Raw genomic sequence first — 13486 nt, forward strand, 5'->3', positions numbered from 1 at the left:
TTTTTGTTTTCAAACCCCCCTTCCTATACATTTTGCCCACTCCCGCGTAATTTTGCGCTTGCGTGCCTCCGCTCCGGAAATGGAGAGTTGCATGTCTCTTAAGGCGTTCAATTAAAACAGTTTTATCAAGACTTTTTATCAAGAAGGGGGGGGGGGAAACTAAAGAAACACTTTTTGATAGTTTGCACAAAACTTATTCAGAAATTCAGAAAATTTTGGATATGGGGGAGCTCTTTTTTTTGTTTAAATTATCAAGCAAAATTTGCTTTTCTAGTATTGCTCCCATCCCCACACTCTCAACCAGAAAATAATGGGGATTTGCTGTGAAAACATTATGGAAAAATAAATAAGATATTGTGCTTTTTAACATTTTATCCCCAAAGGAAAGTTCTTAAAGAGAGGTATGGCTGGTTTATCAAAACAAGAATAAATGTTGGTCAATCTGTTGGTCATTTGCTGTGAAAAATTTGCCAGTAGTGTGGCTTAAGCTCCTGCATACAAGAGGCGCCTTGCAACTGAGCATATCTGACAGTTTTTTACATATCATCATAGTCAAACAGCTCAATGTTCCACATATACAGACTTCTCACGGCTCCTTAGTTTCAATATATCACATATATGATTACTCCAATAACGAATTTAGTGAGCAGTCAACTAGCGAGTATGCTTAGAAGTTAGGACCTAAAGTGGTGTTTATATTGATTTTATTGAATTTCTATTTTATTTATTGATAGTTTATTGGTTTTTTTTTATTGAAGATTCTCTATTGATTGTAGTTTCTTTTTTAGTTAGTTTTAGTTTTAATTTTTATATACCCAACAAATTAATTTTACATAGCATAATGTTTGGAATTCCAAATATCAGATTTAAAAACATGAACATATAGGTGGTTCAACGATTAACATAGGAATGGAATTCAGCAGAGGAAAATTCATTGAAGAAATCCTATTACGTAATTTTTATATCAATTAATTTTTTAAAAGTAATCATTAAAAATATACCACTTTTTGTTTTTGAGAAAATAAGAGTTGGGTCTATGCTTGCATGAGCGACGACTTCGTGAGACTCTGTAGTGACGTTACTCTCAGTGGTCGGCATCTTGAGCCTTTAACCCCAGCATGACGTCAATCGAGGTTTACTTTTCTGATTTTTTTTTCCAAGGAATATTTTGAAAGATTTCTATACTTTACAACCAATCGAATATTTTCAAAATTACGCTTTTACTCAGTGTAGTGGAATAACACAAAATTGATATTATATTTGAAGATAGATTGAATGTATTGTCTTTGCAGGGTCTCAACAACCTTTCCATAGATCCTCCAGAGGAAATAGACGAGTCATTCTTACCCATTTTACCTGATTCAGCTGTTGCCTTTCCCTTAAGTGCCCCGGAGCGATTGAATGTCTACCCAACAATTCAGCATATCTGTGAAAGTGCCTCGCGTTTACTGTTTCTTACAGTTTATTGGATTAAGTCTGTACCAATGTTCTCTAGTTTGAGGTTAGTCTTTTTTCTCTCCAAATTCGTTAGTAGTAACAGAATGTTGGTTCTCCACCAGTCGATTTTTCTCATTGAGTGACACTCATTCAAACTGATTTACTTAGAAAACCAACTAAACAATCCTTCTCCAAGGGCTGGAGTGTGTCCGTGGGGGGGGATATATCTTGCGTAGAATAGCCACGCGTCGCTTAAAAATTACTCAAAGACTTTTGGTAACTTATAAGGGTGGGTACTGTTGCCAGTGTAAAGAAAAAGAAAAAAACTATCAATGCCGATTAACGTTTGGCATTTTCTCAGTGAAATAATAAGAATAGTTAATTTAATTCATGTAATTGGTAAATTTGGTTTTCAATAAGTGTCTGATCGCAGTTTCTGAATGAAAAACGATTAGATAGCTTGAAAAACTCCCAAGTGTCGCCAAACGCTAGATGGCATCGATTTTTTTTTTTTAGAAACTAATTCCAGTTCCCACTCTCTTAAGTTACCCAAACTTTTTGAATTCACACATGATGAAGACTATGGGATTTATACGGGAATCGAGTGAAATTATGAGGAAAACTATGATAATTTTATGCTAAGGGGTTCTTTTAGAAGAGCAGTTTTTTCAAATTTTGTATACATCAATAGTCAATTAAACCATTTGTTACGTTATTTTAGGATTACGAGCGTCAGTTTGGTTTCAACTAAAGGATATTTCCGCCTAAAAACTTTGAATAATACCCAATATTCCGTTCAAGTAGAACTTGAATCCAAAATTAGATTAACATTAGAAAAATTTAAGTAGATAATAAATAAAAGTAAATAATAGATAATAGAATGTTGTGAAAAATATTAGGTTGTCTCGTTCCAAGTTGTAGCAGAGGTACTAGTTGAATATACTGTATGTCAGGCAGACCCACAGTCAGATTTGGCCTTCAGGCCGTAACTTCATCCCCTGAAATCTCATAATTTTTGTTATTTCTCCTACGATGTCAAAAATGGCTGTTCTACCAAAAAAAAGGAAAAAAAAAAAAGACTGTAACGTGTTCCAGTGCAATCACCTTTACTAAAGCAATCAATCCTTTTTTCAAGTAAGTAATTTAAAAAAAACTTTTTCCACAAAACAAGTTTTTCAAAGAAAAGTAGAACTCCACTAAGCCAAAAATGAGAAGAAATAAAGTAAACTAATTTCAAGCTTATCATTACCACAAATCACCACCCTATTTTTGAGACCCAAATACCGACTTTTACACTTGTTTAGTAGTCTATAGCTGTCGCTGCTTATGCTACGCAAATAGATGGCCGACTACCCCAAACTTGGCATTAAACATATTAAGACAAAGTTGCATTTCAAATACCAAGGAAAGTGAAATGAAAACCTTACTGTATGAATTGATTAAGTGGAAACTTACGAATCATGTGTATTTTAAATAAAAATTTAATTTTGATACTTCGGGAAGTAGTGAAATTGAAGATACATTTATGAGATTTGTACTTGAAATACAAATAAAATATGCATAATATATTTTATTCACATAAATATACTAAATGAAATAAATACTAACGTAGAAGTAAATAAAACGTAAGAATAAATGCCGATAAATAAAAGTTCAAATAGGGCTAAACCCTTTCAATAGACAGTGATAAATCTCACAGAAAAATACTAGATATTCCGGTCACAAATGCAGTCACCGACTTAGTAGTGATACATTACTACTGCAAATAAATGAAATTCAAAATGAACAGCGACTACAATAAATAACCGAGTTAAAGTCAAAACGAGCAAAAATTAACATGAGTAGGACTGACAACCTCCATGCCTTCTCGAGACCAAAACACAATTTGCACTTTACTAAAAAAAAAGAAAAAAGATGACTGTGGATTGTCAGCTTGCTCATATTTATTCCTTAAAGTTTAAAAAATGTTTATCTAATTAAAGTAAAAAATTGAAAACGTTCACATAGAAAATAGTGTGCATACGGTTATAGATATAGTGTATAATCAGCTGGAAGCCTGCCAAAAACGAAAAGTTCTTAATTGAAAATAACCGTGAATGCTGGAAATTCAGCACTTAAAAACATAATAAATTCATAATTGTGTTCATAATTTGGTCCATTTTGTTTGTTTATAGATAAAGATTTGAAAATCCACAATAAGCAGCTATAATTTCCATCGAAATAAGTCATGGCCATTATTTTCAATGTATTAACTTCAAATGGAACCGTGTCTCTTAATTTAGTCTCTGCAATCTCAGATCCACAGTAAACTTTGCAGCGTCCCCCAGCTTCTGCTCTGCATATCCTTGTAAATCCTCAATCCATCTTCTCCAGTGAAATAGTACATTTAACGATAATAGCTCCAAAATTGGCCAAAATTGCACTATCAAACAATAACTATGAAATGTTATTGTATAATAAATAGCACTTAATTATGAATTTATGAATCCGGCACACAATTAGAATGTTTGATCTTATCAAAATCTGATTGTCAATATTTAATCCTGTTTTTGCAATCATTAAATATATACGTAATATAATTCCTGTAGTTGATTTAAGAACTTGTGAGTAGCTAAGGGAGATAATTAACTAAATGGTAATAAAAACAGTTCATAACCCATGAGAAAGAGATATATATCACCAAGTCAACCGGTACAGCTTACTCAGTGAAAAATTACAGAACAGTCTTCTGCGAATTTTTATATTAGATAGGGTTTAATTTAAGAATGAAATTCTCAAGTCAAGGCCAAATACATGGGTGCCGCGAGGGAGGGGGTAGAGGGTCCACAACCCACCCCTTCTGGTGGAAAACCATGAAATACTCAAAATATATTCAAAGAGGAAAATTGTAAATGCTCCCATTTGAATTTTAGTAAAAACTAAACTCCCAGGAGTAGCAATTCCCACCCACGCCCCTCTCGTGGAAATATTGGAAGGATTCACTTAATAAAAAAGGAAAGAAGAAAGAATCCATAAATAGATTTGATATTTGTTTTTGACAAAATCAGGGGTACAAAGAATATAATTTAAAGTTTGAACTAATAATGGAGGAGCAAAAGAGATCAGCCTGCGTATTCAGCAAACATATTGCAAAATTACCAATTCCAAAATTCTTTGATTAGCTTGAGTTTCAGAGGAAAATAAAATTGTAGTCTAGGCTAAGTGGTCTAATTTAGAGGAAAATAAAATTGTAGTCTAGCTAAGTCAAGAACTATAGTCTTTCTGGCTAAGTGGTTGACTTGCTGCGTTGGGAATCCTTTGTCCGAGGTGCACGGGTTTGATCCCTTGTGTGGCCGGCTATTTGGTCTGGAGCGGGGGTCATTGGTGTGACTCTGTAAGCTCAGCCAGAGCCGACCCAGCTCTAAAGGGATACCTGGAAGATACCCATTTATGGGAATGAATGGGTACCTGCTAAGAATGGCAATCAGGAATGATGTGCGATAGGACAGGATGGCTGGTCCCAACCTCCCATTGCAGTTATCGGCTGAATTTCCTTTGTTTTTGTTCAGAGTTTTAGTTTTTTAGTTCCATATAATTTGTAGATATGTAGTAAAATATGTTTTTAATCTCTTGCAGTGAGGATGTTCAAGTCGCCTTGCTTAGAAATTCTTGGGCCGAAATGTTTATTCTAGCGATGGCTCAGCGTCAAGAAGAATTGTCTGTGCATGGTTCCTTGATGACACTTCTTGGCCATCTGCAAACTTTATCAAATTTAGAATTTGCTGAACGAATCAAAGAGGTATTTTAAATTTTCTTTTTTTTTCTTTTTTTTTTTTTATTGAAGAATCTGTTACAATATTAAAACCCCAAAACACATATAGCTATGTTTTTTTCCTTGGGTAATATACAGAGCTGACCACAAGTGGCGTTAATTAGGGGGTTGGGGACAGAGGAGCTTGCACCACCTAGATTATTTTCTCCCCTCCCCTTGATTTTTAAAGAAAAAAATTGGTGGAGGAGGGGTATTTTCATTGAACATGTCTCTTTAACTATTGCTATTGAAAAAAAATGACAAAAATACCCCCCCCCCTCCTGTTTACAGAAAAATTTCCCTCTCCTTCCCTAAAATTGTGTGAATTAACGCCAAGGATGGCCACTTTAAAGGGATACTTCTAAAAATAAATACAAAATAATCTAAAAAATGAATGCCTCTAAAAATACTTCTAAAAAGAAAATTTGTACCAAGCTCATTCATTGGCTATTTGTCTTGTCACTGCAAAGTTACACCCGTATTAAAATGATGATTATTGATGAAAAAAAAATGGTATAAGAAAAAGCATAAAAGTTAAAATTAGATGAACATTAGAAAAATAGGTAAGAAGCAACAACGATAAATAAAACAACAACTTAATTAGTAGTGTTGGGACCTAGAGAAGTGGTAGCATTTAAGCATAATTATTTACTCAAATTGTTTTGCTTGCAAATAAGGTTTTTCGTATCACGAAGTTGAATTGGGCGTTTTAACGCCATCGCGATTTTCTGCCACCATATGTTTTCCGCTACCCAGGAAATCTTGCATCATCAAGAGGAATAGTTGGGTCAGAATAGTCTATATCTATGTCTATGTTTTTGTCTATATCTATGTCTATTCTGACCTACCTGAATTAAAAGGTGGCGGAAAACATACGGTGGCGTTAAAATACTGCTATTAAGAAGTTAACATAGTAAGATTAACTGGAAAGATTGACTTATCAAACAGTTCGTGGTAATGAACTGCAAGTAGGGAGCGATGCGGTTCAATAGTAACCGAAACTCTAAGAAACAGAGTCTTGATAACAATAGATACACCCAAAGAATCAAATTTGATACTCATTCAGAATATATAAAATTCAGCAAATTTAATGGCAACCATCAAAAATTACGAGCCTGAGAAAATTTGTCCAATTTTTTAAAAACGGAGAAAATACGCCCAAAACATAAAGGGATCTTAATGAAAATCACTCCATCAGATTCAGTATACCAGAGAACCCTGCGGTAGAGGATTCAAGCTCTATGTACAAAATGCGTGTTTTTATTTTATATATATATATATATATATATATATATATATATATATATATATATATATATATATATATATATAAAAATATATATATATATATATATATATATATATATATATATATATATATATATATGTATATATATATATATATATATATATATATATATATATATATATATATATATATATATTCCAGGGATTATTATATCGAACCAGTGATCATATAAGATGGAGAGAGTGCTTATTTGACCGGAAATCAAAAGTTCTAGTGCCCTTTTCAAGTGACCAGAAATGCTGGAGGGCAGCTAGCCCCCCTCCCACACTCATTATTCCCCAAAGGCACTCGTACAAAATTTTAAGATACCCATTTCGTTCTACATAGTCGAAAAATCTAATGAATATTTTTTTGAGGATGACTTAGCCCCCCACGATTTCAGAGGGAAGGGCTGCAAATTATGAACTTTGCCCATTGTTTACGTATAGTTTATGCTATTGGGAAATATATGGACGTTCTCATGGAAATTTTTCTAGCGGGGGGGGGGGAGGGAGGTTGAGGTAGTATTTTTCCATGGATGGATTTTGATAGAGGAAGGGAATTTGCCATGGAGGGGGAGTCGGAATCCCAGGCATTATTTAAAAAACAGTCAAGAATTAAATAAAAAACTTTTTTCAACTGCAATTAAGGAGCCTAGTTAAAGCTTAAAACGAACAGAAATTATTGCGTATATGAAGAGGATACCCCCTTGTCAATACCTCGCTCTTTACCCTAAAGTTTTTTTAGTACTTTTAAAAGAGCTATTTATTTTAATTAAGCGGCCCTTGCGATTCAGGAGTAATTCTTAAAGAATTGGGACAAAATTCGAACTTTAGCGTAAAAAGCGAGGTATTGATGAGGGGGGACCCCCCTCATACACGTATTAATTTCTGTTCGTTTTAAGTATTAATGTTGCCCCTCACTTTCAGTTGAAAAAAAATTGTTTTTTTATTTAATACTTTAAGAAAGATTTACTTTGAAATCAGAAAGACACCCTATCTTCTGCATTATCAAATTTTCAACTCTCCAATCTAGTTTTCAACTGTTCCTTGAAACTCTCTCGAATTTTCATTCCAACGTTTTAGCTAGCCGGATGGTAGTTACCCTTCCGAAATTGGGCTTTAAATTAACCCTAGACTCTTCTAAATGATCATCTTTACCTTTGACATCAATAGCAGCACTCATACATACCCAAGTATCCTATATTGATCCTACCAGTCTTCAGTTTACAACAATATAATCCATAAGGTTATCTGTCTCGCCATCATTTGAATAACAAGTTAACTTATGAGCTATTTTATGACCAAATACTATATTGGTTAAAACTAAATTGTTATACCTACAAAGTTCGAGCAGTCTGTAGCAATTTCTGTTTTCTTATTTTGGACTAGAATTTATCTAGGCTAAAACACCATCTATCTCTTTTTTACCGACCTAGGGATTAAAATATTCTAATATAAACACCATATCTTTACCTGGGACCCTGTCTATTTGCTCCTGTAACTGTAAGTAAAATTCATTGGAGTCACTATTATCTCTGTCAATCGCTTTTACATGGGTATATACTGCGATGACTGATACTCTGTAATTTTGGTAGTAAAATGAGCGATTAGCATTCTATTATGAAGACCGTCCCAAATTAAAGAGGACTCAGCCGCTTCTTTATTCATAATAAGCTCTAGTCCCTGTCTCTGTCCCCTCTCTTTCCTGCCTGAGTAAATAAATTTTTATCACCTTCATGTTTTCTACCTCTGGGATATGAGTTTCTGAAACTCCTATTAAGTCCAGCTCGAAGCGTCTGAATTCGACAGTTAAAATATCGATATGATAGTTATTTTTTAACGTTGTAACACTCCATGTTGCATTCTTCATATTCTTTCAGTCATTCAAATTATTTTGGCTTCAGGAAAAACAATGGACCCAGAACCAGTCGTGGACGGAGACCAGCATATCTTCTCAAGTCTATACTGAAACGATTAAACTGGCTTCGAACCGGACAGCAAATATTCAATGGGACTTCTGTTGAATGGAGGCTTTGTCCAATCTTGGGGCTATCTTGGTTACACCGACGTTTTCAGCACTTGCCGAGTCTCAAGCCTATTACCTCCAACTCATTATATATTCATGCCTAGAAATATTATGCTGCTACGGGGCGATAACTCGTAGCAAATAGTTAATGAAATAGCTAGGAAGACGTTTTTCAGTCCAGAAACGCTCACCTAAACAGACTAAGCTCAGAAAAAATATCCAGTAGTCAGAATCCTGTGGAAATGCTGTTTCGTTTACTGAACTATAATTTCCTCGAGAGGAGTTATTCCTCAAATGGGAGTAGAATTGACTGCAAGGTCCCCAGTCTTCCGTGTGCCCTAACAGAGTTGTTGCAGCCCTTTGTAGAGACCGTTGTCCAAAACTGCCCCAGTTTTCATTATGAACCCCAGGAACTAGTCCCCCTTTGTCCGTGCCTCCTATGGCTGTATTCTACACATATGTAGAGCGTTCCCCTATCCACCACCTGGGGACGCGCTGAGTGGCCAGAGAGAGGCCTGTACTGAGATGTAAACTCAATTTACTTCAGGTATAGGTAAGTTTTTCTCAGTATATATATAAACTTAGCAAATAAGTTTCAGTATATAGAAACCTAGCAACTAAGCAAAATCTTTTTTCAAGATTTTAATATTTTATCTTTCTTTTCAGCTTTCAAAAGAAATTGTTAAGATCTACGACATTGTTGCAAATTGCGTTAAGCTAGAGCTTGATGATAGCGATTATGGATACTTGAAACTCGTAGTGTTGCTTAATCCAGGTACGTAAAGCGCTGAAGTTGGATATGTTTTATTGCAAGTAGTTATACTTTAAGATTTTGGTTGTTTCAAAATATTGAATTTTTATCTCAATATCACATTTTGGTCAGTGTTGCAGCATTGAACCAATAAAATAAATAAACTAAACTGTATGGTTACATTTGCCAAGGTTTTCATTTGTAAAAACTTATATATTAGCAATGTTCTGATTCCCAAAGACAGCGACACCTTCAAAGAAAATTTACCTCCCTTGCCATTTGGTAGTATGTGTCTCAGCTTTATTTTACTCGTTTTTCGGCCACGTGTTCTTTATTTAATTAAATGGAAAAAAAAACAAGTTTTTTTAACTGCAAGTAAGGAGCGACATTAAAACATAAAACGAACAGAAATTACTCCGTATATGAAAGGAGTTGTCCCCTCCTCAACGCCTCCCTCTTTACATTAAAGTTTTTTATAGTTTTAAAAAGTAGATTTGTGAAAAAGTCATTTATTGTTTTAAATGTAATTTATGATTAAATATCTTTAATAATAAATAAGTTTAATTATCAAAGGCACTATTCGCAGTTTTCTTTAAAACTTTATGTCAGTTACTGTCTGCTTATCATGAGACATGAGACAATACGCCACGTAATTATAGCTCCATGTATCACAATACACCATGCAATTACAGCTCCTGATTTAGTCTTTAAAGAGTCTTATCTTAACGGGCCTAAAAGGCCTGAATATGGCCACACAGGGCCTTTGTGAACAAATCAAAAGCAAGATGACATGACTTTTATAAAGGTATATAAAAAAAAATACCTGTGAGAGGATGTTTAACGACCCTCCTAGCACACAGTTCGAATATTCAATGATTTTAATATAATTTTTTAGTGTTGTTTTTTTATTTTATTACTTGGATCCTATTTTTCCGTGATTCATTTTGCAGTAACTGTTAAAATCAACTTTTAATAAGTTTTAACCTAAAAATACATTTTATTTATTCTTATTCTAAAAATTAATTTTCAAATTAGTCGCCCCTTCTAAAACACCTGAATTAAAGCCGTGATTAAGTGAACTTGAAAACATCGAGCTTCAAAATTGAAGTTAGGGTAGCCTTCTATCTTTCAATTCTCTAGAGACCGTCGATTGTCATAAACCCTTCAAATAGCACTTATTCATTGGCGGAAATAGCAGGTTAATTATACCAGCTTGTCAATTTTGTGTCTAGGGCTATCTGAAACGATTCTTTCTGGCAAAAAACTTGTAAAAATTTCAGGTAGCTGAAAATATTCTATGGGACTGTTCGAAAACAGAAAAATACATCGAAAAATGGTTGCAATCATCTTACAGGCTATTGTCTTCTGCTCAGGATAGTACCGATTTTGTTCTAAAAGCAATATCCTTTATAGAGTACACCTGTGAAAAAGAGCTAGACATTTTCTAAGATTTCTTAGCAATTATAGGAAATAGAGCACAATCCTAGCAAACATTTTGTAGCATCTTCAAGAAGCTACGACCTGATATTAAAAGTGGTATCTTCCGCCAATGAATACTTGAGTAGTTTTTAAATATAATTTTTCAATTTTAACGTGGGATTTTCGAGTTCCATCAGTACGGCCTTAAGCGTAAATATGAACAGCAATCCAACCAGCTTCCTTTTTATAAAAGAAATAATAACCAAATTTGAATACTTCTTGCATATCACACGCATTTTACACGTTGGCATAGGTTCAATAATGTAATTTTATAGCTACGACTTCAGCTAGGAAATAAAGCCTGAAGACGGACTATAAATCAAATAGTTGGCATCTATGAAAGAATCACTTTTGGATTAGCACATTTTAATGGTGGGGAGGGGGCTTGTGTATACTTATGTAAAAACGTATCAGAAAATATGGCTCATACTAGAAACCGCAAGATTTCAGGAGGATCTTTGGCCTTAGGTTTCTCCTCTGACTTAAATGCATATTAAGTGGCATTTGTGCTGGTCATGAAACACAGCAATCATCTAAGAAGTAAAATAATTCCCAATTAATGATGAGATTCTATATTATGGTACCTAAGAATACCATCTTAGTGCAATTCGGCTTCTCTTCTCTCTTCCTTTTGGGCTATTTCCCTCTTACTTTTTCTCTTCTCTTGTAGTTATTTCTGCACTTGTTTTCTAACTGGGTTTCTCCTCTGACTTTACTCTCGTCACCTTGAGGGCTATTAATTTTCGCCTTTCCGAGGGACTTTTGTCCCACTATCTCCAATTTTCTTAAATATTTTTCTCTCTCCTCTTGTGATAATCTATGTACGTGATAATCTCTTCACGTTTTAACAGCAAAGTGAAGTGCAATGGGTACTATGAAATAAAATGAGGAGTGCTTGAAATCATTATATGCACATTATCTATACCAAAAGGCAAAGCTAATATTATTCAGGGGGATGGAGAAGGTATTTCTTCATTTGGTATGATTTAATTAGAATTTTTTTCATTATAGATGAATCAGACATTAGTTCGAAGCAAAAAATTTCAAAACTGCAAGCTCAAGCTGCTAAGGAGCTACGAGAGCATTCCATAAATCTCTGCGCTGTTAACCCAGACAGGCATACTCAGGTGATGCTGCTTTTGCCAAGGCTGAGGTCCCTGCGTTCAGCCATCGTTGAAGAGATATTTTTCTCTAGTCTTACTGGAAGTGTTCAAATTTGGAATGTCATTCCCATTGTTTTACGGATGGATACTTTGGAAACAATGGCCGCTGCTGGTAAATGTTGAATTTTATCTCTTATATGTCTTCAAGGGCGTCCTTTGGGAATAGTTTAAATAGCTGATTCTTCTGGAAAAACTAGACACTAGTATGAAGTACAAACCTCTAAAAAGCTAAATAAGGATGCATCTTTTAAAAAAATGGTTGCCAAAAATTCAAGGGATGTATCTTTGCATTTTAGTGCTAAGTACACAAAGATGGGTCTTTCTTCTATTTTTGAGATGGAGGGCTGAAAACTTTTGCTCAAGGGTTTCCGGGTAAGATTGTAAGAGTTTACTTTTATTTTGATCCGCAGCCGTTTCTAAGGATTCCAAGCTCTTTCGAAGTTCCTGTAAATTTGTTCTCATCATATTTTTTTTTTCTTTTAAGTTTTAAAATAAATAGAACTCCTGAACTAGCGTCAAGTGGTGATTATATTTAAAGTATACTGAAAGTATATTTAAAGCCGAGTTTTTCAGGCACGAGCAATGGCGTCATTTGTTTTAAGACAACATGGAAACAACAATTGTGCCCCTCCGTAATCACCTGTTTTTCCCAAGCTGCCTTTTGGCCAAAATTTGGTCACATCTCTGCCTTTTAGACTGTAATCGTGCTAATATTTTAATTTTTGTGATTGACGGGGAGCGGGAGGGGGGGGGGGGAAGTGGGCCTCGGTGCCCATTCCCACCATAACTCGCCCCATTCTTCATACTGCGATTTTTTGGCAGAAATGTGTACCTTGTTTGACGCAGAGCCATGCAAGAAGATTTAATCTGGATGACTTTAGATCCAAAGTGGGCTCTTGATCTCCCTGAGGGTCCCCCCAGCCTACCGCAAATGTTGAGTAAAAAGCTAGACTTTTGATTTCTTTGAATCGAATTCATACACGAATTTTCCACCATTTTGTCTTTTCACAATCATGCTTTGCATAAAGATAGACACGTTGCAGCTGGTTTGAACTAGGATCGTATGCCCCTTCTACAACACACAACACGTCCCTCCACCAGTTTTTAGTTGAAAGGTTTGTATTCAGCATCTTGTTTAAACCAGAATCATATAAGGATCTCAAAAGGATCATATGAGGATAAGGACTGGATGCCCTCTCCCTGTTGCATGTAAGGAAAAAGAAACCCATGTTTGTTGAACTGAAAAAAAGTAGTAACATTAAAACTTAAAACGAACAGAAATTACTATTGGAAATAATTTAGAAATTATAATAGAAATTATTTAGCGTAAAGAGCGAGGTATTGAGGAGGGGAGAACCATTTCATATGCATAATAATCGTTTTAAGTTTTAACGTTGCTGCTTAATTTCAATTGAGAAAACTTGTTTGTTTTTTTAATTTAATTTTGGTTATTTTTAAACATTGTCTAGAAATTAGACTCTCCCTTCATGAAAAGTTATCTTTCCTCATGGAAAGATCCTCTCACGTAATCCCCCCTAAAAAATCTGCAT

At 34.6% G+C, this 13486-nt stretch overlaps 1 protein-coding gene across 8 annotated transcripts in view; it reads left to right on the forward strand.

Annotated features, from left to right (window-relative positions):
* LOC136043738 (orphan steroid hormone receptor 2-like) overlaps window positions 1-13486 on the forward strand; it is a 302790-nt gene that overhangs the window by 174525 nt on the left and 114779 nt on the right. For all 8 annotated transcript variants that reach the window (XM_065728658.1, XM_065728656.1, XM_065728659.1 and 5 more), the window contains 4 exons: window positions 1293-1501; window positions 5053-5215; window positions 9210-9318; window positions 11785-12048. In XM_065728658.1, the coding sequence (XP_065584730.1) occupies window positions 1293-1501; window positions 5053-5215; window positions 9210-9318; window positions 11785-12048 (745 nt within the window). The remainder of the gene's footprint in view (window positions 1-1292; window positions 1502-5052; window positions 5216-9209; window positions 9319-11784; window positions 12049-13486) is intronic.

Source organism: Artemia franciscana, unplaced genomic scaffold, assembly GCF_032884065.1.
Source record: "Artemia franciscana unplaced genomic scaffold, ASM3288406v1 Scaffold_898, whole genome shotgun sequence".
In the NCBI taxonomy this organism is placed as follows: domain Eukaryota; kingdom Metazoa; phylum Arthropoda; class Branchiopoda; order Anostraca; family Artemiidae; genus Artemia; species Artemia franciscana.